Source organism: Bos taurus, chromosome 21, assembly GCF_002263795.3.
Source record: "Bos taurus isolate L1 Dominette 01449 registration number 42190680 breed Hereford chromosome 21, ARS-UCD2.0, whole genome shotgun sequence".
NCBI lineage: Eukaryota > Metazoa > Chordata > Mammalia > Artiodactyla > Bovidae > Bos > Bos taurus.
The window spans coordinates 57,005,791-57,031,124 of record NC_037348.1 but is presented as its reverse complement, the minus strand read 5'-3'; the positions used below and the strand labels follow the sequence as shown (position 1 = coordinate 57,031,124).

The 25,334-nt window shown below is 48.9% G+C and overlaps 1 protein-coding gene across 2 annotated transcripts in view; it reads right to left on the bottom strand.

Annotated features, from left to right (window-relative positions):
* SLC24A4 (solute carrier family 24 member 4) overlaps positions 1–22,294 on the bottom strand; it is a 195,910-nt gene extending 173,616 nt beyond the window's left edge. Inside the window, exons 1-2 of one of the 2 annotated variants that reach the window (XM_005222242.5) lie at positions 21,892–22,294; positions 19,728–19,838 (exon numbers count right to left, since the gene is read on the bottom strand). In XM_005222242.5, the coding sequence (XP_005222299.1) occupies positions 19,728–19,838; positions 21,892–22,021 (241 nt within the window). In that variant the 5' untranslated portion in view covers positions 22,022–22,294. The remainder of the gene's footprint in view (positions 1–19,727; positions 19,839–21,891) is intronic. The other variant, NM_001193088.2, reaches the window with a different exon arrangement.
* Positions 22,295–25,334: the final 3,040 nt, after the last annotated feature.

Below are 25,334 nucleotides of genomic sequence, written 5' to 3'. Positions count from 1 at the left end.
TGGGTAAATGAGCAAATGAGTAAATAAATGAGTGAGCAGATCATCTGAGCAGACTTCAACCCCAGAGGCAGCAGGAGAGGTGTGAGGTAGGGGGGGACCCAGTCAATCTGAGAGGCAGGGAGAAGCTAACTGGAAAAATCTGGCTTCGAGGATTAGTTCAACTCAAAATAATGATTATTCAAATTGAATGGAGAATGACAGTGAATTTCTGATAAGTCTGCAAACTGCATCTCACTCTGCCAACTACTCCTAGAAAGAGACAACAGGGTACTACCATTTAAGACACAGATTGTGTCCAAAAGACAACTCCCAAGATGCAATTACAGGAGAGGAAAAGAGGTGACCAAACAGACGAGCCAGAACAAACCATAGCAAACAGACCACGAGAGATCGAGTCTACTACAGAGTTTCAGGGTCACCTCTGTCCCTTGTTGCTATGTTGACACTGGGTTATATGAAACCAGGAATGCAGCAGAAAGGGAAACGGTGGACTTCTAAGACAGGTGAACTGAACAGGCAGCTACACCATGAATGGCGTGAGCTGAGTAGTGATGTGCCTTCAACAGCCAACAAAGCTGGTTGCCAGATGATCAATGTCGAACGCCTGCAGCTCAGAGTAAGTTCCAGACCGACTCACCCACACAGGCTCCTAGCCTGACTCTTCAAACCTAAAATGCAAACCCCCAGGCTTCGTGGTCTACTCTTCGCGATGGATTTTCACAGCCAATACAAAGAAGCACCTGCTCCTTTGGGCATGGAGGAGATGCACCCACTTTGGGCATGGAGGAGAAGATGGGCATGGAGGAGCCTGATGCACAAAGAGGAAGAAACAGCCCTTATCTTCCTTCTGCACCATGGATAGAGACCCGGGTATAAAAAGTCATAAAGACTCCCCTTGCAATCGTGAAGGTTTTTAAAAAATCATTCCTTTGATATCACATGTCTCTATGGAGTAAAACAGCTTGAAGATATTTCTGCCTGTTTGTTCAAACCACGTGTGCCACTCTCTCCCACTGGAAAGGGTGAAGGGGAAGGTCACCATCATGACACCATGGTCAGAGGTTCCAAATCAGAAAGGGACTTTCCTGTCCCTGGGCTCTGCAGCTTGCCTACTGAGGGGACTGGTTACTAGTTTGAAGTGAATGTGTGGGCTTGGTTACCATGGGTTCACCAGCTCTGCAAATTGTGCTTCTGGGCCCAGGAAAGGAGCAGACCCTCTGGTGCTTATCTCACCTCAGCTTCCCGGTGAATTACCAGCGGGACAGAGAAAAACACTGTCATGATCTCTTCGGGGTTGAAGGTCTCCCTACAGAAAATCCCAGGACCAGGCACTCCCAAGAAGAGAGGACCAAGCTGGAAGGCTTAACTTGGAGGAAAAACAGCTCTTTGGCATGTTTCCTGGGCCCATGGTATGCTATTAAAAAAAACCCACCTATTTAAATGCCTTTAAGCTTTTCTTCCACACTATGACACATCAGACCAAAGTGCGATTGGGCAATCAAGATCATCAGTTCCTGGAAATTAAACATGGATGGCAGACCACTAAACAATGGCTCCCAAGGTCAAGTCCTGCTGAGGCAAGTCCCTGTCTCAGGGAGGAGGAGCGTTTACCAGCCCAGGCCATCTGGCTGACAGCATGAAGGCCAGAAACTCAATCTCTCAAAGTGACAAGGAGAATCCACAGCCATCTTCCTGGATGAGAAGTAGTTGAACAGTGGTGCTCCTACTATCCTCTGTAAACAAAATCCTCCCAAACCAGGAAGCTTTGTCTCCTCTGTATTCAGCTCTGAGGCATGCCATGCTGTGGCAAGTCCACATCTGGGCACTAAACGGCAGCCTTAGTGACCACACATGCGCAGGCCTGCCCCTGGCAGGACCTCCCCAGCAGAGGGGGACAAAATACACTTGTCAGTATGGCCTGGGTTTATGGGAACCCAAGGGACTGCTAAGCACAAGGTCATCCCCTTGCTCTTGGGCACCCATGGCAGGAACGCCAGGGCAGGAGCTCGACCTGGGTGATGGAGACTCATGCAGGGACTGCAGCACGAAACATTCCTGGGACTCAGTGGGCCGCCGCTCTCACCCCAGCCCTGCACTGCCGCTGTGTGTGAACCTCAGTAAGTCCTCCCACCCCAGCTCCTTGTTAACGTCACCTGGGAGCTTTAAGAATACCTCTCTCCAGGTCCCAACCTTAAAGGTCCTCATTTAATTGGCCCAGGGTGGAATCCAGGTATGGATAATTTTTTTTAAAAGCTCCCTGGGTGAGTCTAAAACACAGCAGGTTAAGAACTTCAGCTTACAGACCTGGGAGTCTCACTAGGGCTGTAATATACAGGGTTGGAGACAGTGGGCTAGACAGTTTCAGTTGGGGATGACCAGAAGGTTCTGGAGGGGGATGGTGGTAAGGGCTGCACACTTATGCCAACTGCACCTAATGTCACTACACTTCGTACTTTAAAATGGTTTAAATGGTAACTTTCATGTCTTTTTCCATTATACAAGTTCTTAAGTTTAAATGTTTTCTGACTGCAGACTATTTCAGAAACTTGAACATGCTATTGTGACCCAATCTGTTTCCACTAGAGGCAGACTTTACAAGTCTTCCCCAAAGTTATCTGATCACAAATGCTGTTTTGAACAAGAGACGGGGAGTGGGGCAGATCCCCTTCAGGACCCGTGCTCCTCGAAGCAACTGGGAGAATGCTGAACCAAGCACTAAGCACAAGCTTTCCATATCTGAACCCTGGCTATGTGTAGCTGCTAGAGCATTAAGCAAAGCAGCTAACGGGAGGATCTCACTGAATTCTACCAAGACCCCTGCTGGGTAAGCAATATAGCCCTCATTTCATTGCTGGGGAAACTGAGGCTCAGAGAGGCCAAATAACTGGCCCAAGGCTGCTCGGCTCACTGGCAGGGCTGGGACTCATATCTAGGACAGACAGCCTCTACTCTCACTATAGTTAAGTTCCCTACATTTGAACAAGTTCCATCTAAGAGCACGTTTGTAAATCCAATGTGTTTTTAAGTCCAACAAAGTTAGCCTAGGTACCCAACTAACACAATTGGCTATATAGTACTGTGCTAGAATAGGTTTATGCCTTTCACACAAACACATAAAAAACAACCACAAAAAAATAAAGAAAGCGTTTTTAATCTTAAAGCACAGTACCTCGAAAAGTACACAAGTACAACAGCTGGCATATAGGGGTTGGCATCGAGTGAACAGGCAGGAAGAGGTTCTGATGGCAGGAGGGAGAGGAGGTGGAAGATGGTAGAGCTGGAGAAGATGGTAGAGCTGAAGGATCGTCAGCAATAGGAGACGGAGGGCAAGCTGCAATGTCACTCATGCCTGATGTTTATGGAACACACGTTTGCATCTTTGAACGTTTGAAACTTGAAGTTTCGTAGGTAGGAGACTTATTATACTCCAAAGCAGCAATGCTGATATCTCCCCTGAGCTTGTTAGGAATGCAGAGCCTCAGGCATCCCCCAGATCTCCTGCGTCTGCATTTTAACCAAGTCCCCAGGTGACCGTGAGCACATTAACGATGGAGACGCACGGCTCTGTGCTCTAACACGTGCACCGCCATGATCTCTCGGGGCCCTTCTGACTTCATTGTGTGCGTCTAAATATTCACTGTGAGCTTGGAGCTCAGAGGCTGTGGAAGCAGCAGCAATGCCTGCCCAGTACCTGTGGTCTACAAATTAGATACCAATCCCTTCCACTTCTTCCTTTCTTCTTCCAAATGCATACGGGCCACCCAAAGCCCTCAAGTCATTTAGATACTTGTCACACCATGCTACATTGGGATTTTTGCCAGTGAAGGAAAAACAAGCAAGGTTTTTAAGTGACCAAAGGGGTTTCAAAGCAATTCTTTCAAGGGTTTGCCCCCTCTGAGGCCCATAGAAGAATTATTCAGAAATTAGAGAAAAGATGCAACAGCACAGCCAGTTCATTCTGCTACCAGTTCCCTTATAAACTCTCTAGCACGCTGCCCCATCTAATTTAAAGAACCCAGGTGATGGGGCTTCCATTTTCCTGGGGAGGCTTTTTGATGAGCCAAGGTTTCTTTTAAGAGGCTCTTCCCATCCTGGTCTGAGGATTCCCCAGGTACAGCCTCCTGCAACCAGGTGAAATCACTGCCAAACCATGTCAAGCGCCTCCTCTCAACACAGTCTGCTTTGACAGAGGCTTAATAAACCAGAGTGACTTAGCTGCTCTAATCTCTGCTTCTAAGTCGTTCTATCTACTCCATTAATCACCTCTATCGACACTCCTCCAGGTCTCCAGAGAGGTTCCACTTCTTTCTGGTAATGGGCTCCTCCAGACTGCAGACCAGCCTTTCAACTTCAGGACTCCCATCTCTGGCTCTCATCCACGTCCTGTAAAGGCAAAGTCCTGCATCCCGGGAGCCCCCACCCAACGCTCCTCCACACCCTGGGGGAGGGCAGGGTCAGGCAAGGTCATTAGCCACTCTGAGGCAGCCCATTCAGCACAGAAGGCATTTCATGTGGCACGTGAATGGTCCTTGTCCTGATGTTCACCTCCAAATAAGGTAGGACCCAGAGGCCACCAGCCCACAAAGGGAGGCTGGAGCGCTGACACTCTGCCAGGGACCCTCGCAATGACACAAATCCTTCCAGGACAGGCACTCAGCTGCCCCTCTGCATACTCAGAGTGGGCAAAGAGCTACAGAAGTGGGACTCTGTGGGGCTCTGAGTGTTGGCTATCACCCAGAATAAGGGCCACAGAATTCTCTCTCTGCTAAACCTGGTTTTGTTTAAATGCCTATGTGTCACTTACAGCAAAAGCCTCTGCAATTGAAGCCTCTGCAAAATCCTGTGGGGCTTGAGCCCAGCTGATACAGAAAGCATCATAACCCAGGCGTCCCAACACGGGGAGCAGAGTGCAGAAGGAGAACGAGGACTGAGGTGACCCATGCTCTCTCACCATAGCCCAGCTGATACAGAAAGCGTCATAACCCAGGCGTCCCAACACGGGGAGCAGAGTGCAGAAGGAGAATGAGGACTGAGGTGACCCACGCTCCCTCACCAGTTGGCTGTGCGCCCCAAGGCCAAGAACTGCATCCTTCACCCTGCACGAGCCAGATGGAGGAGCAGTGCCCTTCAGGCTTGGCACGACGCAGCCACAGGGCCCACCATGCCCACCCGAGCAAAGCTAGCTGAAAAGGGCCACTCTTGCCCTGATCCAGCCAGGTCCTCTCTTACCACCCTATTTCTGCAACCACTGTACCCAGCACCAGGAATGTTGCACGCTCCCATCTGTCCAGCAAACACCACTTGCGTCAAAGCACATCTCAATGCTGCATGATGTCTTCCAGCCACGCCGGGCATTAGAGTGTCATTCCAGGTCACACGTCGCAGTCACACCTGTGGGCTCACCGAGAACAGGGCCTTCTCTTCCTACCCTCAGCACTGACCGAGGGCCTCACATACGGAGAGCCAATGAGTTCAGAACACAAAATAGAGGACAGAAACCAGCCATTGTGCTCAGTACAAGGTTCTGGGCGAGGGCCCCTACAGAGGGGTCCAAGTCTAAAGAACAAAGGGGTGCTTCCCAGGCCTCCATCTTGGAAAATGGTGGTTTGTCCAGGCCCTTTATCTGCATCTGTGGTCAGAAATGACAGCTCCTACCGCCAACATCTGCTGAGACCTGCAGAAGATGCCTTTCTTCATCTAGTCCTCCACATCTGGCACAAGACGACCACTTTTGCCTAAATTTCTTTGCAATAGCTCATAACTCTTCTCCCTGTCTTCACTTTTTTTCTAGGCATGATGCTAAGAACATTCACTTTATTACCTTAAAGTTATTACTTTAAAGTTATCCCCATGGTGCCAGCAAAGTCATCTTCCTAAAACACAGAGCTGCTCAGAAACCATCCGTGGCCCTCACTGCTTACAGGGTAGGGGACAAAGGCCTTCTGATGTTTGAGTCTCTTGGTCCAACATGCTTGTTACATGATGACTAGCCTGCCACACCCGCCCATACACGCTGTGCTCCAAGCTCATCCCGAGAACTAACTGTCCCTCACCCAGGGGACCCTTCATCATCTTCCCCAAAGAATACAAGCTTTGGGGCCAGGTGGCCTGAGTTCCAGTCCCCACTCTGCCAATTCCAGGTCAGCAGAACTTGGGCCAACTATTTAAACTCTCTGTGCCTCCCTCGTATCTTCTGTAAACTGAATATAATAAAAACAACAGTAATACCTATCAGTAATACCACGTACCACCTATCTTCCTAGGATTGCTACAAGGCTCAGCAAGAGAATGTGTAGGCCCATCTTCAGGGCCCCCTTTTGACAGGATGCTCTTGGATCCTGATATTTACAACCTACCTGTCCTTCTTGGGTTCTAATCCCCAGGATTGGAGCACTTCATATTCCTACTTGTATTACACTCAATTTTGTATTTTGAGCCTCTCAACTGGAATGAGAGCTCCCTGGAGGCAGGGTCACATCTAGGTCAGTTTTCACTTCCCCACAGGCCTAGGAGATAGTGTTATTCGATCTACACTCATCTGGCCGCCAAGTACTGAACTCAAAGATGGTTTCCTACCTGAGCTCAGAGAAACTGCCCTCAGGAGGCCTTCTAAGTAATTTTTTCATCCATGTGATTATTTTAATAAATCTTAAATCTTTCATAAATCTTAAGTACAGAGTTGAACCAGCTGGTATGGGATTGACCCAGCTAAAAGGCTAGTCCCTGAACTAGGCATGTATAATGGAATCAACAGTCAGACATTTATAAAGTGAAATGAGATAAACCAATGAGGGGGGTCATAAAAGCTGGTATTTGGAAAGATGTTCTAAAGAAGACCTCCTGCATCTTTTTTTTTCTAGCCAGACATTCCACGAAGGGAGCCTTTCCTGCATACGGGCCACGTGCAGCACTTGCACCAAATCCTACCTGTGGTTTAATGAGTCAGTTCTGAAAAGGCCCAAATAACTGATTTTCTCCATTTCACAATGAAGGAATGTTCTTCAAAAGGTTAAGCATCTATTATAGTTATGCAAAGGGCTTCCCTGGTGGCCCAGTGATAAAGAATCCACCTGCCAAGCAGGAGAGACTGGTTCAATCTCTGGGTCAGGAAGATCTCCTGGAGAAGGAAACAGCAACCCACTCCAGTATTCCTGCCTGGGAAATTCCACGGACAGAGGAGCCTGATGGACCACAGTTCATGGGGTCACAAAAGAGTAGGCTATGCCTTAGGGACTAAACAACGACATAGTCATGCAAACAGTAGTAATAATACTTATATAGCACCTGACACTTGATCCTTAAAAGCCTTAGGATAAACAGCGTCATCATGATGCCCATTTCACAGGCAGAAAACTAAGGCTGTAATAGCCAAAATGACTCATTTGCGCAGGTTGTATCCGGGCCAGAATGCAGACTCTGATCTCCAAATTCCAGATCGCACTCATTAAGTCCCCCTTCACCAACAGAAGGGACCAGATGTGGGACACACAGAGCCTCCTGCAGCCTGCACGGTCTGGGCCATCTCAGCATCGACCATGCAGAAGGCCAACAGTACACATAGGTCCAGATATCGATTTCTTAACCTTTCTACTCGAAATGAAGCAAGTGCTGCCTTTACAAAATTCACCCTCATTCCTTTGTTCCTAAAAAATTCATCTTGTAAAATTATGTTCAATTTGAGTTATCTTTTGGAGGTAATTTCAGCAGCAAAAATCTGCTCAGTACTTGCTCTGTGCCAAGCTGTCCTGTAAGTACGTTATGTAGACTAACAAGCTAAGTACACGCAACCCCATGAGAAAGGTACTGTATGGGCTTCTACATACACACACATACAGACACATACAGTGCTATTCTAGGGTTTGGGCTATATCAGTGAACAAAACAAACCCTGCCCCTTCTGTGATGTTAGGAGATAAAGTAATTAGTTCAAGGTCAGGTAAGCAGTAAGGGCAGAGGCAGGATTGGAAACCAGGCACATTGACTCCAGAGTCCATGTTCTTAACCCCTGAGCTCTTAACTCTTAATTCCTCTTGGCTGGGTGTCCTGATCTGTCCCAAAGCATCAACAGGCAAGTGGGGACGGCGGGGAGACAGGAGCTGCTTTCATGGGCTGCAGCTCCCTGCCAGGCAGAACGGGGACCTCTGTTGTCCAACCACTGTTTGCTGCAAACTGAGTTCATGCCCGACTCCAGCCTCAGTTCTAGAGCCAAAGATGCAGGGGACACAGCTGTGCCCTCAAGAAGCTCCCAGGCTAGTGTGGAAAGACTAGCAAATATTTCTATTAGCTTACCATCTGCTCTGGGCCCAGCACAACCTATGAACTGGGGTGAACTGCCTGAATTGTGACTTGGGGTGGGGGCAACGTGAAACTGTTTGCCAACTTCATCCTGAGCAGCCCCAGCATATTGCCCAACCCTACCTCCTTCTGCTTTAAAAAAAAAAAAAATCAAAGTAATCTGATTCAGCCTAGCCCTGGTTGAGCACTGACTCCCTGCTAAATCCCCAAAGCCTAATTACTTAACTATTGTGCATGCTAATCTTAGGAGGTGTTTGTTTTCTCTCTCCCCATGGACAGCCAATGAGCATAAGGCAGTGGTTGCTAGTGAGCATTGCTCAGGTAGGAGATAAAGCTGTGATTTCTCGTGCAGCACTTTCCTATGGCCAAAGTACTGGAGTTTCAGCTTTAGCATCATTCCTTCCAAAGAAATCCCAGGGCTGATCTCCTTCAGAATGGACTGGACTGAACTGAACTTCCTATGGACCAAGCCCTCCACTTCAGAACACCCTTCAATCGCCACCTCGTACCCTTCCAGGGCTCAATCAGGCTTCACCTTCTCCAAGGAGGGGACCCTTGCCCTGATCCACCATACTCATTCCTCCAGAGGTGTTTGCCATAGGCGACTCTGTTATTTAAGCCCCCGACTCCTCCGTGCAAAGCCTATTCCCTGACAGCGGAGACTAGATCCCCCCTCAGCTTCACAGCCTAGTACATCTCAGGCTTTGTAGACAGTTGAGAAATACACATTGCCATTAGGTCCTCAGGCAATGTCTTGAGACCGAGAGCTGCAGCCCCCTCCTGTGCTGAATTAGCAAAGGTTGCCATGGACTCAGAATCTGGGGGCACCTTCCCATGTGCAAAGGGACAAGCCACTGGGCAGCGAGCTCCTCTGCTTCTCGACCACAAAGTGACCTTCCTAGTCCTTTCCCAAAGGGGACATGCACTGGCCTTTCAGAAGAAACTAAATTATTCCGGCACATTTATTTTTCTTCTTTTTTCGTCAAATGCTATGCTCCAATGGCCTCTTCATAATGGACAATGTTTTTTTTTTTTTAAAAAAAAACCCTTTTCAAGCATTTGACTTTGCTATTGAGTTGAACGGCTGGATCTCTTCCACCCAAGGCAACACATGGCAATGCTTAATGATTTCCATTTTTAACTCAAGGAGGAACGTTCCTCAGAGTTCAAGAGGAAGCCGAGTGGGCGCTCTGGATTGCGGGAGGCCCGCATGGCGTCAGGAGCGGAGAATCTGGAAGTCAACGGGGGGAGCAGATGGCCCAGCAAGGAGGCGAGATTGCTAGCAGATGGCCCCCATAGTTTGGATAAGGCAAAAAGAAAAAAAAAAACTTTTGATTGCAAACAAATTGGTATTAGAAGCATACCAAGAAGAGAGGCCCACACAGATGTTTGCTGTTGCAATGGGCAGGCATTCCCTGTTCCTTTACGGGGGGACCCAGTCAGTGACGGAGGCTGGAATTGCAACGCAAGTCCTCATCTCTAAATTGTCTTTTTTCCACCCGGTTTATTCATAATTATGGATAAGGATGTAGGCACACAATTCGGGCCATCCAAATTAAAACGCTTGGCCCCACAGACAACGCGTAGGGCAGTGAACGCATTCTGCAGGATATTGTTCTGGTGGATACAACGTCATTACAGGTCTATATCACAACTCAGAGTGCACAACACAGAGGGTGAATCCTGCTGTAAACTATGGTTGTGGTTAACAATAATGGACGAATATTGGCTCATCGACTGCAACAAATGTACCGCAGCAACTCCAAGTATTAATGGGGAAGCTGGGAAAAAGAGGAATAATAGAGGAACTCTATTTTCTTCTCGAATTTTCTAAAAACCTAAAACAACTCTAAAACAAAATTCTGTGGATTCTCTCTAGCACACACACATACCTGGCTCTTCTTGCTGGCTGGGTGACCTTGAACTGGTCACTTAACCTCTCCGAGTTGCCTTTTCCTTATCTTCAAAATGAAGACACTAATAGCACTGACCCAAAGGGTTTTTATGAGGAGTAAGTAAATTAATACACAGAAGGCACATGGAATAGCTCCTGCCCATAGTACGCTGGTATTAGCTGTGATTACAATGATGGCCACAGATATCGTGTGCCAGCTACCCTGAGATACTTCAATCATCCATCATGGGATTTAAGGCTTGCAGCAGCCCTACGAGGCAGGTAGGAAATGCTACTATCCTCATTTTACAAAAGAGAAAACCTGAAGCTTAGAGAGATTATACCCTCAGAGATAACTCGCTGAGGGTCACATGGCTGGGCAGTATGCGTGAGGTGGGACTCAAACCCACACATCTGCCTTCCCCACCACAAGCTGCCATGTCCAAGAAGGAAAGAGCTGGTGCTCTCCGGACAGGACCACTGTCTGGCTGTTGGAAGGCTTTGCACTTATCCTATGTAATCTCGCTTTGGAGGGTGGGGGCTGTGAGAGAGGGACAGGGGTGTGGGGGAAGGAGGGGGAGTAGAAGGGGAGAGACCAACCCCAAAGGCCAAGCAGGATCTTGGCAGAGCCAGTACTAGAACCCAGACTTTGGCTCCTAAACCACTTGATCCGCTGTATTAACATATCCACTTCACCCACATAAAAAAGCCAAGAGTGATCACCCTGATGACAGACTGCTCTCTTCCTTGGCCTCCACCTGTGGCTCTGCCAGCCTATCTCTGTTCCAAGGCAGATGGTGACAACAGCCCCAAGAAGTCACCTGGGCTCCTCTGGAGGTTGCCCTTTGCAGGAAAGCCCCTGCTCAAGCTGGACCGCCTGCTCTGCCGCCTGGGACAGAAACTGAACCATGATCTCCCTGCCCACAGGGATAAGTTCAATTCTTGCTTTTCCAAAGCAGCATTTGCTTTTACATAACAACTTTCAAACTTGGGATGTGTGACTTGTTTCCCAAGCCTGCTGGAGCAGCCTCCGAACAGACGTTCGTTCAGAATCCAGACACTTCATCTCGTCTCCGGTACCACCTCACCTCCACACCCACGCGGCCTGATGTACTTTTTGCAGCTCTGGGTCCCCTCCTCCTACTCTTGCCTTCTCATGCTTTCTGCACCTCTGCTCCCCACACCGGGGGTGCCTACAGGGACCCACAGCAGTGGGTTCCTCCTCCGTGATCACATGTCCTCCTAACCCGGCTCAATACCAGCTCCTGTGTGCAGGTCATCACACCCCCCCCCCACCACCCACCCCCTCTCCTCTCCCCTTGGTCTGTACATGTAGCCCTGACCTGGAACAGAAAGGGAAAGTAGATCAGAGCCAGGCTGACTGCAAAAGATCCTCCACCTAGAATGAGATCCAACGCCTCTGCTTTCCTGAAAATCTAGAGCCTCCCTTCATCTTCACATACCTCTCAAGAGCCTGTTTACCCTCTCTTCCCCCCAGGCCTGCCCTCTGTGGACACTCTGATGGGCTGAATGCATGCATGCTCAGTCATGTCTGACTTTTTTGTAACCCCATGAACTGCAGCCTGCCAGGTGCCTTCGTCCATGGAATTTTCCAGGCAAGAATACTGGAGTGGGTTGTCATTTCCTACTCCATATGGACTGAAGGTGTCCCCACAAAATTCCTTTGCTGAAGCACTAACCGCCCCCCTCCAAGGTAATGGTGTTAAAGATGGGGCCTCTGGGAGGTCACGTGGGTGGCACAAGTCATGAACGATGGCTTTGGACCTGATGGGATTAGTGGCCTCACAGGAAGAGCCAGCAGAGTTGTTCTCACTCGCTGTCTCCTGCCACGTGAGGATACACATAGGCCAGGAAGCGCGTTCTCACAGGAGCCTGATCCTGATGCTGGTATCCTGATCTAGGACTTCCAGCCTCCAGAATTGTGAGAAAATACATCTCTGTTGTTTAAGCCACCCAACCTATGGTATTTTTGTTATGGCCACCCAAGCAAAGACACAGCACCATGAGCCCTTTCAAAAGACATATGTGAAAAGCAGGAATATCAAACATGATGAAGAAAATTCCTCCAGCATCAATGGAGGGAACCAAGCTTCTCTCTCCCTTTTCAAGCACAAGGCACAGGATGCAGGAAGCCCAAATGAACAGGAGTGACATGGCAGAGGCAGGGCCACTGATTCCATCTCAAATGTGTGGGAAAAGGCAGTGTAAGAATGGGGGAAGGCATTCCCACCCCAGCTGAGAAGCCAAAAAGGATAAAACGCTGCCCAAATGCCAAGAGATGAAAACCAGCTTCTCTATTCAGAGGCAAGTTCTGCAAGGTACACCATCCTCCAGCATCCCAAACCTCCAAAAGGTTAAAAACAAACAAGAAACGTATTTCCAGAAAAGAAAATAAACAGTGTGTGGTAAGATGTTTACTTCTTAACTTATCCTCATAAAATTCAATTGACAGATAGTTTTCCAGCCCTATAATACACAGGCACTATGTCATCTCCGGGATAAGCAGATTAAAAAAATAATCATGAAAATGGAAGCTGATGTGTGAATATGTGTGTATAAATGCTTGATGGGTATTAACTCATTTAATTCTAACAACCCTATGAAATGAATGCAATTATCACCCCCTTACCACCATCATTTTACAAAAGGAAACACTGAAGTACCTATTATGGTTTTAAAGAGCAAATGAGCCTTGTCTTTTATATCCTAGTTGAGAGAGGCAAACAATTTAACAATAGATATACAGCCTGTTAAAAGCTCAACCAAGAGAATCAGTGACATAGAAGGCTACTTTGGGTTGAGTGATCAGGAAAGACCAGTGGGAGCTGGCAATCACACAAAGGAACATCTTGGAAGATTGGGGGTAGAGGAGTTATGTGGTCCCCAGAAGCTCCAAAAGTCAGCCACAGAATGTGTCCATCACTGGCTCTCACGGGTCAGTGCCAGGCTCAGGCATCTGTAGCTCTCAGAACCTCCCAGAATCACAGGTCCCACCCTCAACTGTCTTCAAACACTCCAGCTGTCACCACAGAGAGATGTGTGGAAACACTTTGGGTCCTGATGCAGACTGAAGGTTTGTGTCTCCCTGAAACTCTTACGTTGAATCCCTAACCCCCGAATGTGATGGTGTTTGGAGGTGCAGCCTTTGGGAAATGATTAGATTTATTTGAGGTCATGAGGGTGGAGTCTGCATGAGAGGATTAGTGCCCTTCAAATAAAGGGAAAGGAGACCAGACCTCCCGTTCTCTCTCCACCATATGGACACACAGTAAGAAGAAAGCCATCTGCAAGCTAGGAATGGAACTAGCCAACACCTTGATCTTAGACTTCCCAGCCTCCATAACTGAGAAATAAACATCTGCTCTTGAAAGAGAAAGAACAAATATCATATATTAATGCATGCATATGGAATCTAGAAAGATATTGCTGATAAACCTACTTGCAGGGTAGTAATGGAGATGCAGACATAGAGAATAGATTTGTGGACACGGTTGGGAAGGAGAAGGCGGGACGAATTGAGAGAGTAGCATGGAAACATATACATCACCATATGTAAAGTACACAGCCAGTGGGAATTTGCTGTAGGACACAGGGAGCTCAACCCAGAGCTCTGCGACAACCTAGAGGGGTGCGATGATGTGGGAGATGAGAGAGAGCTTCAAGAGGGAGAGGACATATGTATACCTATAGCTGATTCATGTTGATATATGGCAGAAACCAGCATAATATATCCTCCAACAAAAAGTCTGTAAAAATAAATGTCTGCTCTTTAAGCCTCCCAGCCTATAATGCTTTGTCTGTCAGCCCAAATTACGGCAGTTCCCACAGGATTCAGGGCCACTGTTCTTCATTCCTATTTCATGCATTTTGTAGGGAGGACCCAGTGCCTCTGGGGGAAGAAAATAAATGACTTTTCCATAGACTTCAATGGTCAAAATGAAGCTTGTTTTGTTTTTGTTTGTTTGTTTGTTTGTTGCTATTTTTTTTTTAGCTTCCCTACATTTAAAAAGAAACCAAACTGTGTTTCAGGAAAATCACTATGTCAGACCAAGTCTGAGCCTTCATTTAACATTCAGATACTTACTGAAAGTCTACACAGTGGCAGACAGTGTCCTAAGCCAGTGCTGCCTGGCCTTCAGTGGGCATGGGAGCCCCCTGGGGGATTCCGTTAGGATGCAGACTCTGACCCTGCAGTAGGTTTGGGGTGGGCCTGAAACTCTGCATCCCTAACAATCCCAGGTGATGCCAACCTCACTGAGCATCAGGACTCCAGCCCAGCAAGTGCATCAACTCCGGCTTCAACTTGGAATAAGCTGGAGAGGTCTGAACAAGTCCTGAGTTCTGGGCTCTACCCGACAAAGGCAATCAGACACTCCAGGGTGAGAGGCCCGGGCATTTCGAAAGTGCTCAGTGGGGACTTCCCTGGTGGCACAACGGATAAGAATCCACATATCAATGCAAGCAACACAGGTTTGATACCTGGTTCAGGAAGATTCCACATGCCTCGGAGTCACTAAGCCCATGTACCTCAACTACTGAGCCCGTGTGCCCTAGAGCCCCACAAGAGAGGCCCGGGCACCACAACACGGAGTAGTCTCTGCTCTCCACAACTAAAGAAAGCCCACGCCCACCAGTGAAGACTCAGCACAACCAGAAATAAATGAAGTGCTCAGTGATCTGAACGTGCGGCCAGGGTTTAGAATCACTCTTCTGGACATACAGCAGTGAGCTAGGTAGCCCTCAAGGGGAGACAGATGAGAAATAACTAAATTATTTTAGACAGCAGAGACATATGTCATAAAAACAACGCAGGATAACGTGATGAGGTCAGAGGGGGCTGGGGGGGGGGCGGGGGCAAGCGGGAATTACACTGAAGCACAAATAACAAGACAGAAACACCACCGAGATCTGAAGAGATGACCCCAGGCTGAGAAAAGAGCCCACTTTCCACCTCAAGTCTTAAGGGATGACAAGAGCAGGGTCCCATTTGTGTTTTTAGGACACAAAGCTGACAGGTGCACAGGTTGCACTCTGAGGGGAGAGTAAAAATAAGACATGTTTCCTTCCTGGAAGTTCTTATGAAAACATGAACTAATGATTGCTGAATACCTACTGTGGGCAACGTGAACTAATGATTGCTGAGCACCTACTGTGGGCAATGCTTCCGGTCTGGGAACTGACACAGCAGGCCCTTCTTCAAGCTCCACATGAAGAAACATGTGGAGAGACCACATGGGGAGACCACATCCCTAAAAGACCCCATCTGGTAGATCACAAAGGGGGCAGTCTAGCTGGTGGAGAGGGATGCACGGTGGATTCTCAGAGGATGCAAGAAACTTGTGGTTCTTTACCGGCAGCTCCTACAACTGTGTAGAAAAGAAGGCAGCCATCAAATGCCACCTTGTCACCACTCCCCTCCACAACCCCGACAGTAACTGGCAGGGAGCTCTGGTCTACCTTCATCGCAGCACCCCAGAACAGGACTGTTACAAAGCCACCTCCTGAAAATGCCTACCCCTGCCGGCTCCCGGGGAAGTTCAGGTGTTGGAGGAGGAAGCTTCAGTCCCATCCCTCCAGACGCAGAGCCTGTGACCTAACTCTAAACGGGTCCAGGCCCAACACTCCCCTGGCCAAGCAGCTGGCTTAAGGAAGTCACTTGACTCAAGTCACACCAACCCACCAGAACCTCGGGGCTTCTGCAGAAACACTTCAGGCAGCAGCACTCTGTCCAGCATTTTGGGGTCTGGGAGGACCTAAAGCCAGAGCTGTGGTCACTGCCCGCTGGATGATATCTGAGCTCAGTGGCAGAAAGTGAGCATCACAGTTCACCTTTGATCTCAGCCAACAAATCCCCTTTTTTGCTAAACTCAGTTTGGGGAGGTTTTCTGTCACTGCAGCAGAGGCCTGCTTCATCTAGACCCCTGGACTCTGCCGAACTGCCTTGGACTCATTCGCCATTCTCCAAGCCCCTGATGTGGTCCTGTGAGGCTGCTGCCCGGAGGGCCTCTGCAGTCCTCCCGTGTCCCTGAGTCCCCTGGGCTGGGACTCTGTCTTCTCTGCTGGATCATGATCTGCTTGATGACAAGGGCTGTCTCTTATACTTGCTTCTGCCTCCACCAAGTGCCCACTTGTGAAATGGAAAGGGGGCTAGATATTCTCATGGTCCTCGGATGAAGAGGCTGGAAAGGAACTCAGGCTTCGGCCCCATCTGGCCTGGGCGGAGAGCAGGGGCAAGTGCAATAGGGAGGGCATGCGATCTGAGCCAGGTGACCCCAGGACGCTCATGCCGGCCAAGAGATCCTGGGCAGTCACTGAACTTCTGAGCCTTGTGTTCCTCACCTTTGCAAAAACACTGAGGTGTTTAATGTTGGAAAGGGCACTTTCATTCCATCACCTGACCAATATTTACCGAGTCCTTTCTATTGTGCAGGACACTATCCCAGAAACAGTTGATACAAAGTGAACTCTTTGGAACCCCGTGGACTGTAACCCACCAGGCTCCTCTGTCCATGGGATTCTCCAGGCAAAAACACTGGAGTAGGTTGCCCTTTCCTTCTCCAGGGGGTCTTCCCGACCCAGGGATCAAACCCGTGTCTCTCATGTCTCCTGCATTGGCAGGTGGGTTCTTTCCCACTTGTGCCACCTGGGAAGCTCAATCCAAGTGACTTGTTGCTAAACATTTTGCCAGTTTCCCTGCTTCCCTCTTTGAAGGGGGACAAAACCAGGCATTCCTGCCAATAGGGCTGACTGCTCCATAGTTAGTGGAATAATTTTTGATCAGACAGTACACTGAAGAGATAGGAGCAACAGTAGGGCATAGGAGACTCTAACCTAAGAAATGGGGTCCTGACTAAGCCAATGTGCCCAGACTACACATGACAGAAGCTACAGGACGAAGACACAGCCAGTCCAGGATGAGAGCCTGGTGAGCTAGAAATCAGTCCAGAACGCACTCCCCCTCTTTACCCAGGGTGAAAAAGCATTCCCCACATGGATGGTGCTGATTTTAGCATCTCAGGAGACTGGAATGAGAGGATGGGCCCAGCCACAGTTCCTGGCTGTACACATGTTCACGGGCTAGTCCCACACATGCGTCAGCCACTTCCTGCTGCTGGAAGAATGTGCTGAGGGAGGTGAAATGATGGGACAGCACCACTGCCCACTGGGTCACCAGGACAGAAGGGAGTTCAAAGGGAATCCCAGCGGCTTCTCTGCGAGTTCACCCGGCCCCATCCCCATCAAGCAGAGAGTGAACAATTTAGAGATTTACCTAAACCTCTGTGTCCCAGATGGACTCCTCAGACAGCGTTTTGAGGGAAGAGAAGTTGACGGTGTTGAAAACAGGCTTTGAGGGAAGGCCCTGGCCTTCCTGGGTGCATGGAACTAACCAAACATTTCAGACCCACAGGCCTAGGTTCCCGGACCAGCTTCCCCACTTAAAAGTTTCATGACTTTGAGTGACTCCTGTCTCCTCCCTAGGTATTTACCCACCTGTAAAATGTGGATAAGACTTGCCTATGAAAACAAGGGCTTCCCGGGTGGCACTAGTGGTAAAGAATCTGCCTGCCAATGCAGGAGACACAAGAGATGCGGGTTCGGTCACTGGGTGGGGAAGATCCCCTGGAGAAGGGAATGGCAACCCACTCTAGTATTCTTGCCTGGAGAATCCCATGGACAGAGGAGCCTGGTGGGCTATAGTCCATGGGGTCACAAAGTGTTGGATACAACTGAGCAACTGAGCACAGCACTGCGTTGCTGGCACTCCCATGAGAATAAGCCACGGGAAGACTGCCTAACCTGTTCCTTTGGCCCGGGTTTCTGGTTCCTTTTTCACACAGCCCCATGCAGAGCCTCACCCAGTTCTTCTAACAACTCTAGAGTAGGAGGCCAAGTTCTATTCTTCCCATTTTACAGGTAAGAAAACAGACATCTAAAAAGACTGACTTGCTTGGCAACTTGATGGAAAAGCTGAGTGGTATCCATCTAAAATAAAACCTCCATAGAGTGTGGAGAAAAAGGAACCCTCCTACACCCTCGGTGGGAATGTAAATTGGTGAAACAACCATGGAGAACAGTATGGAGGTTTCTTAAAAAACTAAACACAGAGTTACCACGTGATCCTGCACTCCCACTCCTGGGCATATATCCAGAGAAAACCATAATTTGAATAGATATGCACCCCATGTTCCCCAGTGTTCATAGCAGAGCTATTTACAACAACCAAGACACAGAAGCAACCTAAATGTTATCAACAGATGAATGGATAAAGAAGATACACACACAAGGGAATATTGCTTGGCTATAAAAAAAAAAAAAGAGTGAAATAATGCCATTTGCAGCAACATGGATGGATCTAGGGATTATCATATCAAGCAAGAAAGACAAATATCATATCACTTATATGTGGAAGCTTAAAAAATGATACAAATGAACTTATTTATAAAACAGACATAGACTCACAGACTTAGAAAGCAACTTACAGTTACCACAGAGAATAGTGGGGAGATGGGGGTAAATTAGGTGCTTGGGACTAACATATACACACTACCATATGTAAAATAGATAAACAGCAAGGTTTATAGTATAAACCCATGCTGTATAGTATGGGGGACTGTACTCAACACTCTGTAATAATCTAAATGGAAAAGAATCTTAAAGAGAATAGACATTTACATATAACTGAATCACCTTGCTGTACACTTGAAACACAACATTAGAAATGAACTGTACTTCAATTTTTTGAAATAAGAAGATAAAACTTCATGGTTCCCAAAGAGCTTTCAAATGCATCATCCCACTGAGTCCTTTGCACAAGGAGCCCCAAGTTTGGGAGCTGAAGCTAAAACCTAGGACTGGCCTGTCTGAGCTTCCATTAGCTGGCCAGTACAGCTCCTGGGAAGAAATCTCTACCCATTTAAGCAAAGCCTGTGTCTGGCAAGAAGAACAGACCAGACTGGGTCCCTATAGCCTCTGACCCGCTGGATAAGTCTGAAGAGGAACATCAAACCACCTCCCAGGGCGAGGAGAACCATCTCTCAGGTTGTAATGATACCTGGAATTCCTCTCCCAAAGAAGGGGCCCCAGTGTGTCCTACCCCTGCAGCGACCCTGGGTGGTATGACCTGGTGGGTCATCCCAAAGTGTCCTCTCCCAGAGCAGCTGGGTGTGCTGCCCCTGGAGTTCCATCAGATGGACTCAGCGAGCAAAAGGGCAAGAAAACGAAGACATCCAGACAAACAAAATGGGGGGTGCAGGCAGAACACTGACCCTTCAGTAGCACCATGAGAACAAAAACTGAAAATTGAAAACTCTCAACTGTGACCTTTTCAGTTGTTGGATAAAGAACGTGAGTTGCTTAGCAGCACAACTGATTAATGTCTATATGTTACCTTTCAACTCCTTATTGCTACCCTTTCCCATTCAGGGTCACAAAACCATCTTTTCTCAGCTCTGGTTACGACTATCTACATCCATACCATCTTGAGGCCAAGTCAAATGCCTTGGGAAGAATCTCTTACCAGGATCTGTGCAATTCTTAGCTGCCTCAGTCCCATTCACTGGTGCCATCAGCCTTCTATTTCTCCATGTGTCTGGGAGAACATATTTGCTCACAGAAGCTGTTCTGTGCCCTGGATTAGAAAATAAGTCACAAACACCATGAGATCAACATGGCACCTACATTCTCACAATGGCCTTACAGCATATATCTAGCTCTGTCAGCAACAGCCCTGTTTGACTATTTAAAGCCATCTGCAGGGAGTGATACCATGACTGGAAGCACAGTATCACCTGCTCACCTACAGTAATCTGTTTCCTAGATCTAGTTCATTGTTTCTAGTCCCAGATAGGTCAGCATGCGCTCTGACCTTGGCCACGATTGCTTCGGTCTCAGCCCCTCACAAGTGCAATACAGGGTTTAGACAGGTGACCATTAAGTTCTTAGCCAGCAAACATGCTCAGGTATCCCGGCCCTGAAGGATAAAGTCAGCAAACAGGTGCAGAAAGGTGATGGGGTCTGGCCCGGGACTTTGCACCCTTGAATGTGCGTACAAATCACCTGGGAACCTTGTTACAATGCACATTCTGATTCAGTAGGTCTGAGCCAGGACCTGGAATTCTACACTAACAAGCTCCCCGGTGACACTGATTCTGATGGTCCAAGGGCCATACTGAGTAACCAGGAAGATCACTGGAGTGGATGCTGATGACCAAGTGCAGTTGAACTCCTAAAGGCCTTCCTGATCCAGCAAATAAAAAATAATTCTCACTTTAAGACCTTTAAAGTATTCATTTACCTCTCCTGAGGTGCACACTGCTTCAGCTGGGTAATAATACCTCTTCTATAATGCTGACATCTAAGAGCCTCTAGGTATTTTGTTATTTCTAGTGTGTAATTGAGGGAGAAAACACATCAACTTGCCCAGTTGCAAAGCACCAGGTACTATGGTGTTCAAATAGCCTTTCTGGATTTCTTTTGGAAAGGGCAAGTTTTGTTTAATCTTTCATCCTCAAATCACAAAGTTTGAGTTTTGAAAGGCTGTATAAAGTTTAATGAAGTGCCACCTGATTCTTATCAATTAATATGAGCCTCTCTAAATTGTCCCTAACTACTCAAGAAGGTACCATCTGCTTTATTCCCCATATCCGGATTGTTAAATCACAGCATTTCTTTCGTTTTCTTAAATGTTTGAAAATACACACATATATACATATGCACATATATGTATAACTGAATCACTTCGCTGTACACCTGAAACTAACACATTATCAACTATACTTCAATTGAAAAGTTGAAATAAAGTTGCCAGAGAACATTAAAAATTAGAATATTAAAAACAACACTAAAAGGTCCCCAGCACCTTTTAGTTTCCCAGTGGGAACGTTAGCCACTCTGAATGTCTTCTGAAGGTTCCACCTGGGCTCACATCCCCTACTCCATCCCTAACATTTTTTGTAAGTTTCTTGTTCTCTCCATCTTAAATGTGCATATCCTAAGCAACTCCCAAATTTCCTTGTCTCTTCTCGGATGCAAGGCGTGTGGATAGTGGTTCCAGGCACCAACACTCTAATTCCGCGGGGATTAAGAGGAGTTGAAAAGTGATTTTGAAACACAGAGGCAACCTCCCCAGGGGACAGACTGCCCCACCATTTTTAGGGTTTGGAGAGGACGCGTCAGGACACCCCGGGCGCCCCTTCGGCAGGGGCGGGGGCGAGAGCTGAGACTCAGTTTCCAGCCTCAAAACCTGGGTTTTCGAGGGAAGCGGAGAGCAATCTTCCGTGCTCCGCAAAATTGGAAGGAGGTCCATTCAGTCTCCTCCGCCCCAGGCCAAGAGAATCCATACATGGACCTCGCCGCTGCGCTCCCCACACTCCCTGGGCACCCCCAGGGACAGAACTCTGGCGCCGAGGGGCCAGTGGTTCATGCTTTCGCCTTAGTAACACAGACCGGCAGCCGCGTTCTGAGCCCCCAGCGGCCGCGCGCAGCTCAGGGGAACAGGCACCAGCGCTCAGAGCGTAGCCATCAGCCCTCCTGGGTGCGCTCTACCTGCCTGATGGGGAGGGGACTGGATGAACCCTTGGAGCTAACCTGGCTGGGAAGAGAGGGAACACCTCCCAGAACTGCCCCGCGATTTTCCAGCCCAAACCCCCCAACTCCCCGGGCAAGCCCGCACCATTACCTACCCCAGCTGCCAAAGAGGCCAGACGCACAGCACACCAGGGCCAAAATCGCGCACACGAAGCCAACTTGCTGCGGCAGCATCTCTCGCCTCCTGCGAACTTTGCGCGGCCCGGGGGGCCCGCGGAGCGCCATTCCGCAGCGCCTGGATGCCGCCTCTGTCAGAGGATGGGGAGTCCCAGCGGCCGGAGTGCTATCTGGGGCCGAGCGGCGTGGACTGGAGCGGGCGACTCGAGGCTCAGAGGCCAGGGGCTCCAGGCCACAGGTTCATGGCCCGCGGGCGAGCTCGGCAGGGAAGCAGGGAGAGGAGGTGGTGGGCGCGCGGCGCGGCCGGAGCTCAGAGTCCCGCGCGCGGTGTGCGCGCTCCGCGCACCATGGCTCGGTGGCAAGGAGGCGACGCCGGTACGGTGGCGCTGGCGGCCCTGGATCGCAGGGCTGGCGCAGTCCCGGCGCTGGTGCCGCTACCTGCCCGCTCAGCCTCGGCGCCCTCGCCCGGCCGCAGCCCTGGGAGCAGTGCCCCGGGGCGCCCGCGGGAGCACTCAGTGCGCCCCCGCGCGCCGCGCCGCCGCTCCCACTCGTAGCATCCTCCCCCTCCAAGTTTGGCGGCGGTCGCCGGCCAGCGATGCTCCACTGCTTCCCGGCGAGCCGAGCCGGGCCGGCCCAGTGCGCTCAAGTCGGGAGGCAGACTGGACGCGCGGGACCTGCGACCCTCGCCGCGAGCCGCCTAGACGTCGGCCCTCCGGGGGTGAGCTCTCCCCGGGAACTTTGTCTCCGGCTACCGGCGCCTGCGTCTGCGAGGCCGTGACGCCTCCCGCCTGCAGCTCTCTCCTCCCTTCTCCTCCCCTCCTGCCCCTCCTCCCCAGCACGTGTACTCCTCCCCTAGGGCGCACTCGCCGGTGCGCTCCTCCCTTCCCCGGCGAGGCTCAACTACTGACCCACAGAGTCGCCCTCCTTCTCCCTTTTTCTCTCCCCCCGCCCCGACGGAGCCGAAACTAGTCCTTCTCTAACCCTGCTGGGCTGCTGCAGAAAGGAACAGGTTATGGCACCGCAGGGACTCTGGAAACCAGGGTTTCCGTAGAGCGGTCGCTCTAGTCCGGGCTCTGCACGACCCCCTAGGCGACCCGAGGCCCCTACACCCCCGCGGGGCGGGAGATGCAGGAGAAGATTAATTGCTCGAGCTGAGATAACAAAAACGTTTGCACCAAACCAACAAGCGCCCGCGCCCGCGGGGACCAGCTCCTGCAGGGCTCTCGGGGAGGGCGGGGGAGCCGGCGGCGGGGGCGCAACGCTGACCTGCAAAACACAGGAGACCGGTTGGAAAGAAACCCGAGAGTTCTGCCGCCCCGCCGCGGAGAGTTGAGCTTTTGATGTTCTGGAGCCGTACCGCTTCACGGGGCTTTCTGGGTTTGGTTTTGTTTTTCCTCCTTCTCTCTGATCGGCCCTCTAGTGTAAACCGCTTTAAAAATGGGGCAGGAGGCAGAATTTCAGAAGAGCAGCCGCTGAGTTGTAATCCAGGTGCAAGCAGGTGGTGGGGACCTTGAGCGAGAGGGCCTCAACCCCTGGGAATGACTTCTTTCCCTGGCTATGGAGCACCTAGTTAGAGCGTGCTAGGGGTTAAGTCCATGTAAAATCCTTTTTGGAACAAGGCCAGGTCTGTTTAATTAAATAAATACACACCCACCGAGTTGCGGGATCAGCGCCAAGTGCCAGTCAGAGAACAAAACAACCAAAATATGTGTACTATCCAGTTCCTGCTTTCAAGGAACCCCAAATCAAAGGGCAGCCAGACCCTTAGATAAATGCTGGTTTAACAGAGTCAGTTGCAAAAGTCACTGTTTTTGCAGAATGTGTGTTATTTTATTTATCATTACTCAAAATGTGATCCACAGCAGCATAAGCATTGCCTGGGAGCTTGCAAGAAATTCAGGCTCTAGGGTTCCAGCCCAGACCTACTGAGAATGTGAATTTTTAACCAGATCCCCTAAGAGGTTTGTGTGTACATTCAAGTGTCAGAAGCGCGACCCTTTCAAATCCGTCCCCCTGATTGTAGTGGGACACCAGCTGCACAGTTCCTCTCAGACTAAGCACTGCTTGTGTTGGCCTGGCACAGTGACACAAGTGAGAGGTACCTGGAAGGCCAGGGGAGGGGGAAGTTTCGCTAATTATTTTCCGTAGTGCCTTTTCAGTACCCACGGATACTGAAGGCATGAGCACAAGACTAATTGCAGTGGAAACCCCTAGAGTAAATGAGATGGAAACAGCCGGGTAGGCCTTGTATAGAACAGCTCAGGGCTCTGTTTTGTCTGTAGAGCAGCCTTACCATTGAGGACCTCCCTCTATATGGGTGACCTCTACCAAGCATCCCTGCCGGGGACCAAAAAAAACCACTTTTCATATGTTTGAAGAATTTCCTTAATGACCAGGCTGTACAAAGATTGCTATTTAGCAATAGCAAATAAAAAACCATAAAACAGTGTTAAATGTGGCATTTGAAAAGCTAGCAAAGAGCTGGTGACATCCTATTTTTGCCAAAGGAAAAAGAGTTAAAGTGATAATATGCTTTCATCCCATCCACAGGACAGCATTCAGATCACATTGGTTAAGGCAACTCTAATGAACAAAATGGCATATTATACATGCACCTCAGTATTTATTGCAGCACATTTATAATACAATAGCCAAGATATGGAAGCCACCTAAATGCCCATTGACAAATGAGTGTGTAAAGAAGATGTGGTATATTTGCACAGTGGAGTATTACTTAGCCTTTAAAAAGAATGAAATAATGTCATTTGCAGCAACATGGATGGGCCTACAGATTACTAAGTGAAATAAGCCAAAGACAAATATTATATATCACTTATTGTAGAATCTAAAAAATAATACAAGTGAGCTTATTCATTTGTATTAGAAAATAGAATTAGACCTGAAGACATAGAAAATAAAATTATGATTACTAAAGGAAAAAGTGTTGGGGGGGTGCGTGGGGAGGGCAAATTAGGAGTTTGGGATAAACATATACACACTACTGTGTGTAAGATAGATAACCAGTAAGGACCTACTGCATAGCACAGGAAGATATACTCAATATATTGTAATAACCCATAAGGGAAAAGAATCTGAAAACACACACACATATATACGTATAATTGAATCATTTTGCTGTACAGCTGAAACTAATACAACATTGTAAATCAACTATGTTTCAATTAAAACAAAACTTATTGAAGCTTTAAAAATGGAATCTTATTACTAGGATACCCAGGTGGTTCAGTGGTAAAGAGTCCACCTCCAATGCAGGAGTCTTGGGTTCAATCCCTGGGTTGGGAAGATCCCCTAAAGCAGAAAATGGCAACTCACTCCAGTATTCTTGCCTGGAAAATCCCATGGACAGAGGAGGCTGGCGGGCTACAGTCCACAGAGTCCCAAAGAGTTGGACATGACTTAG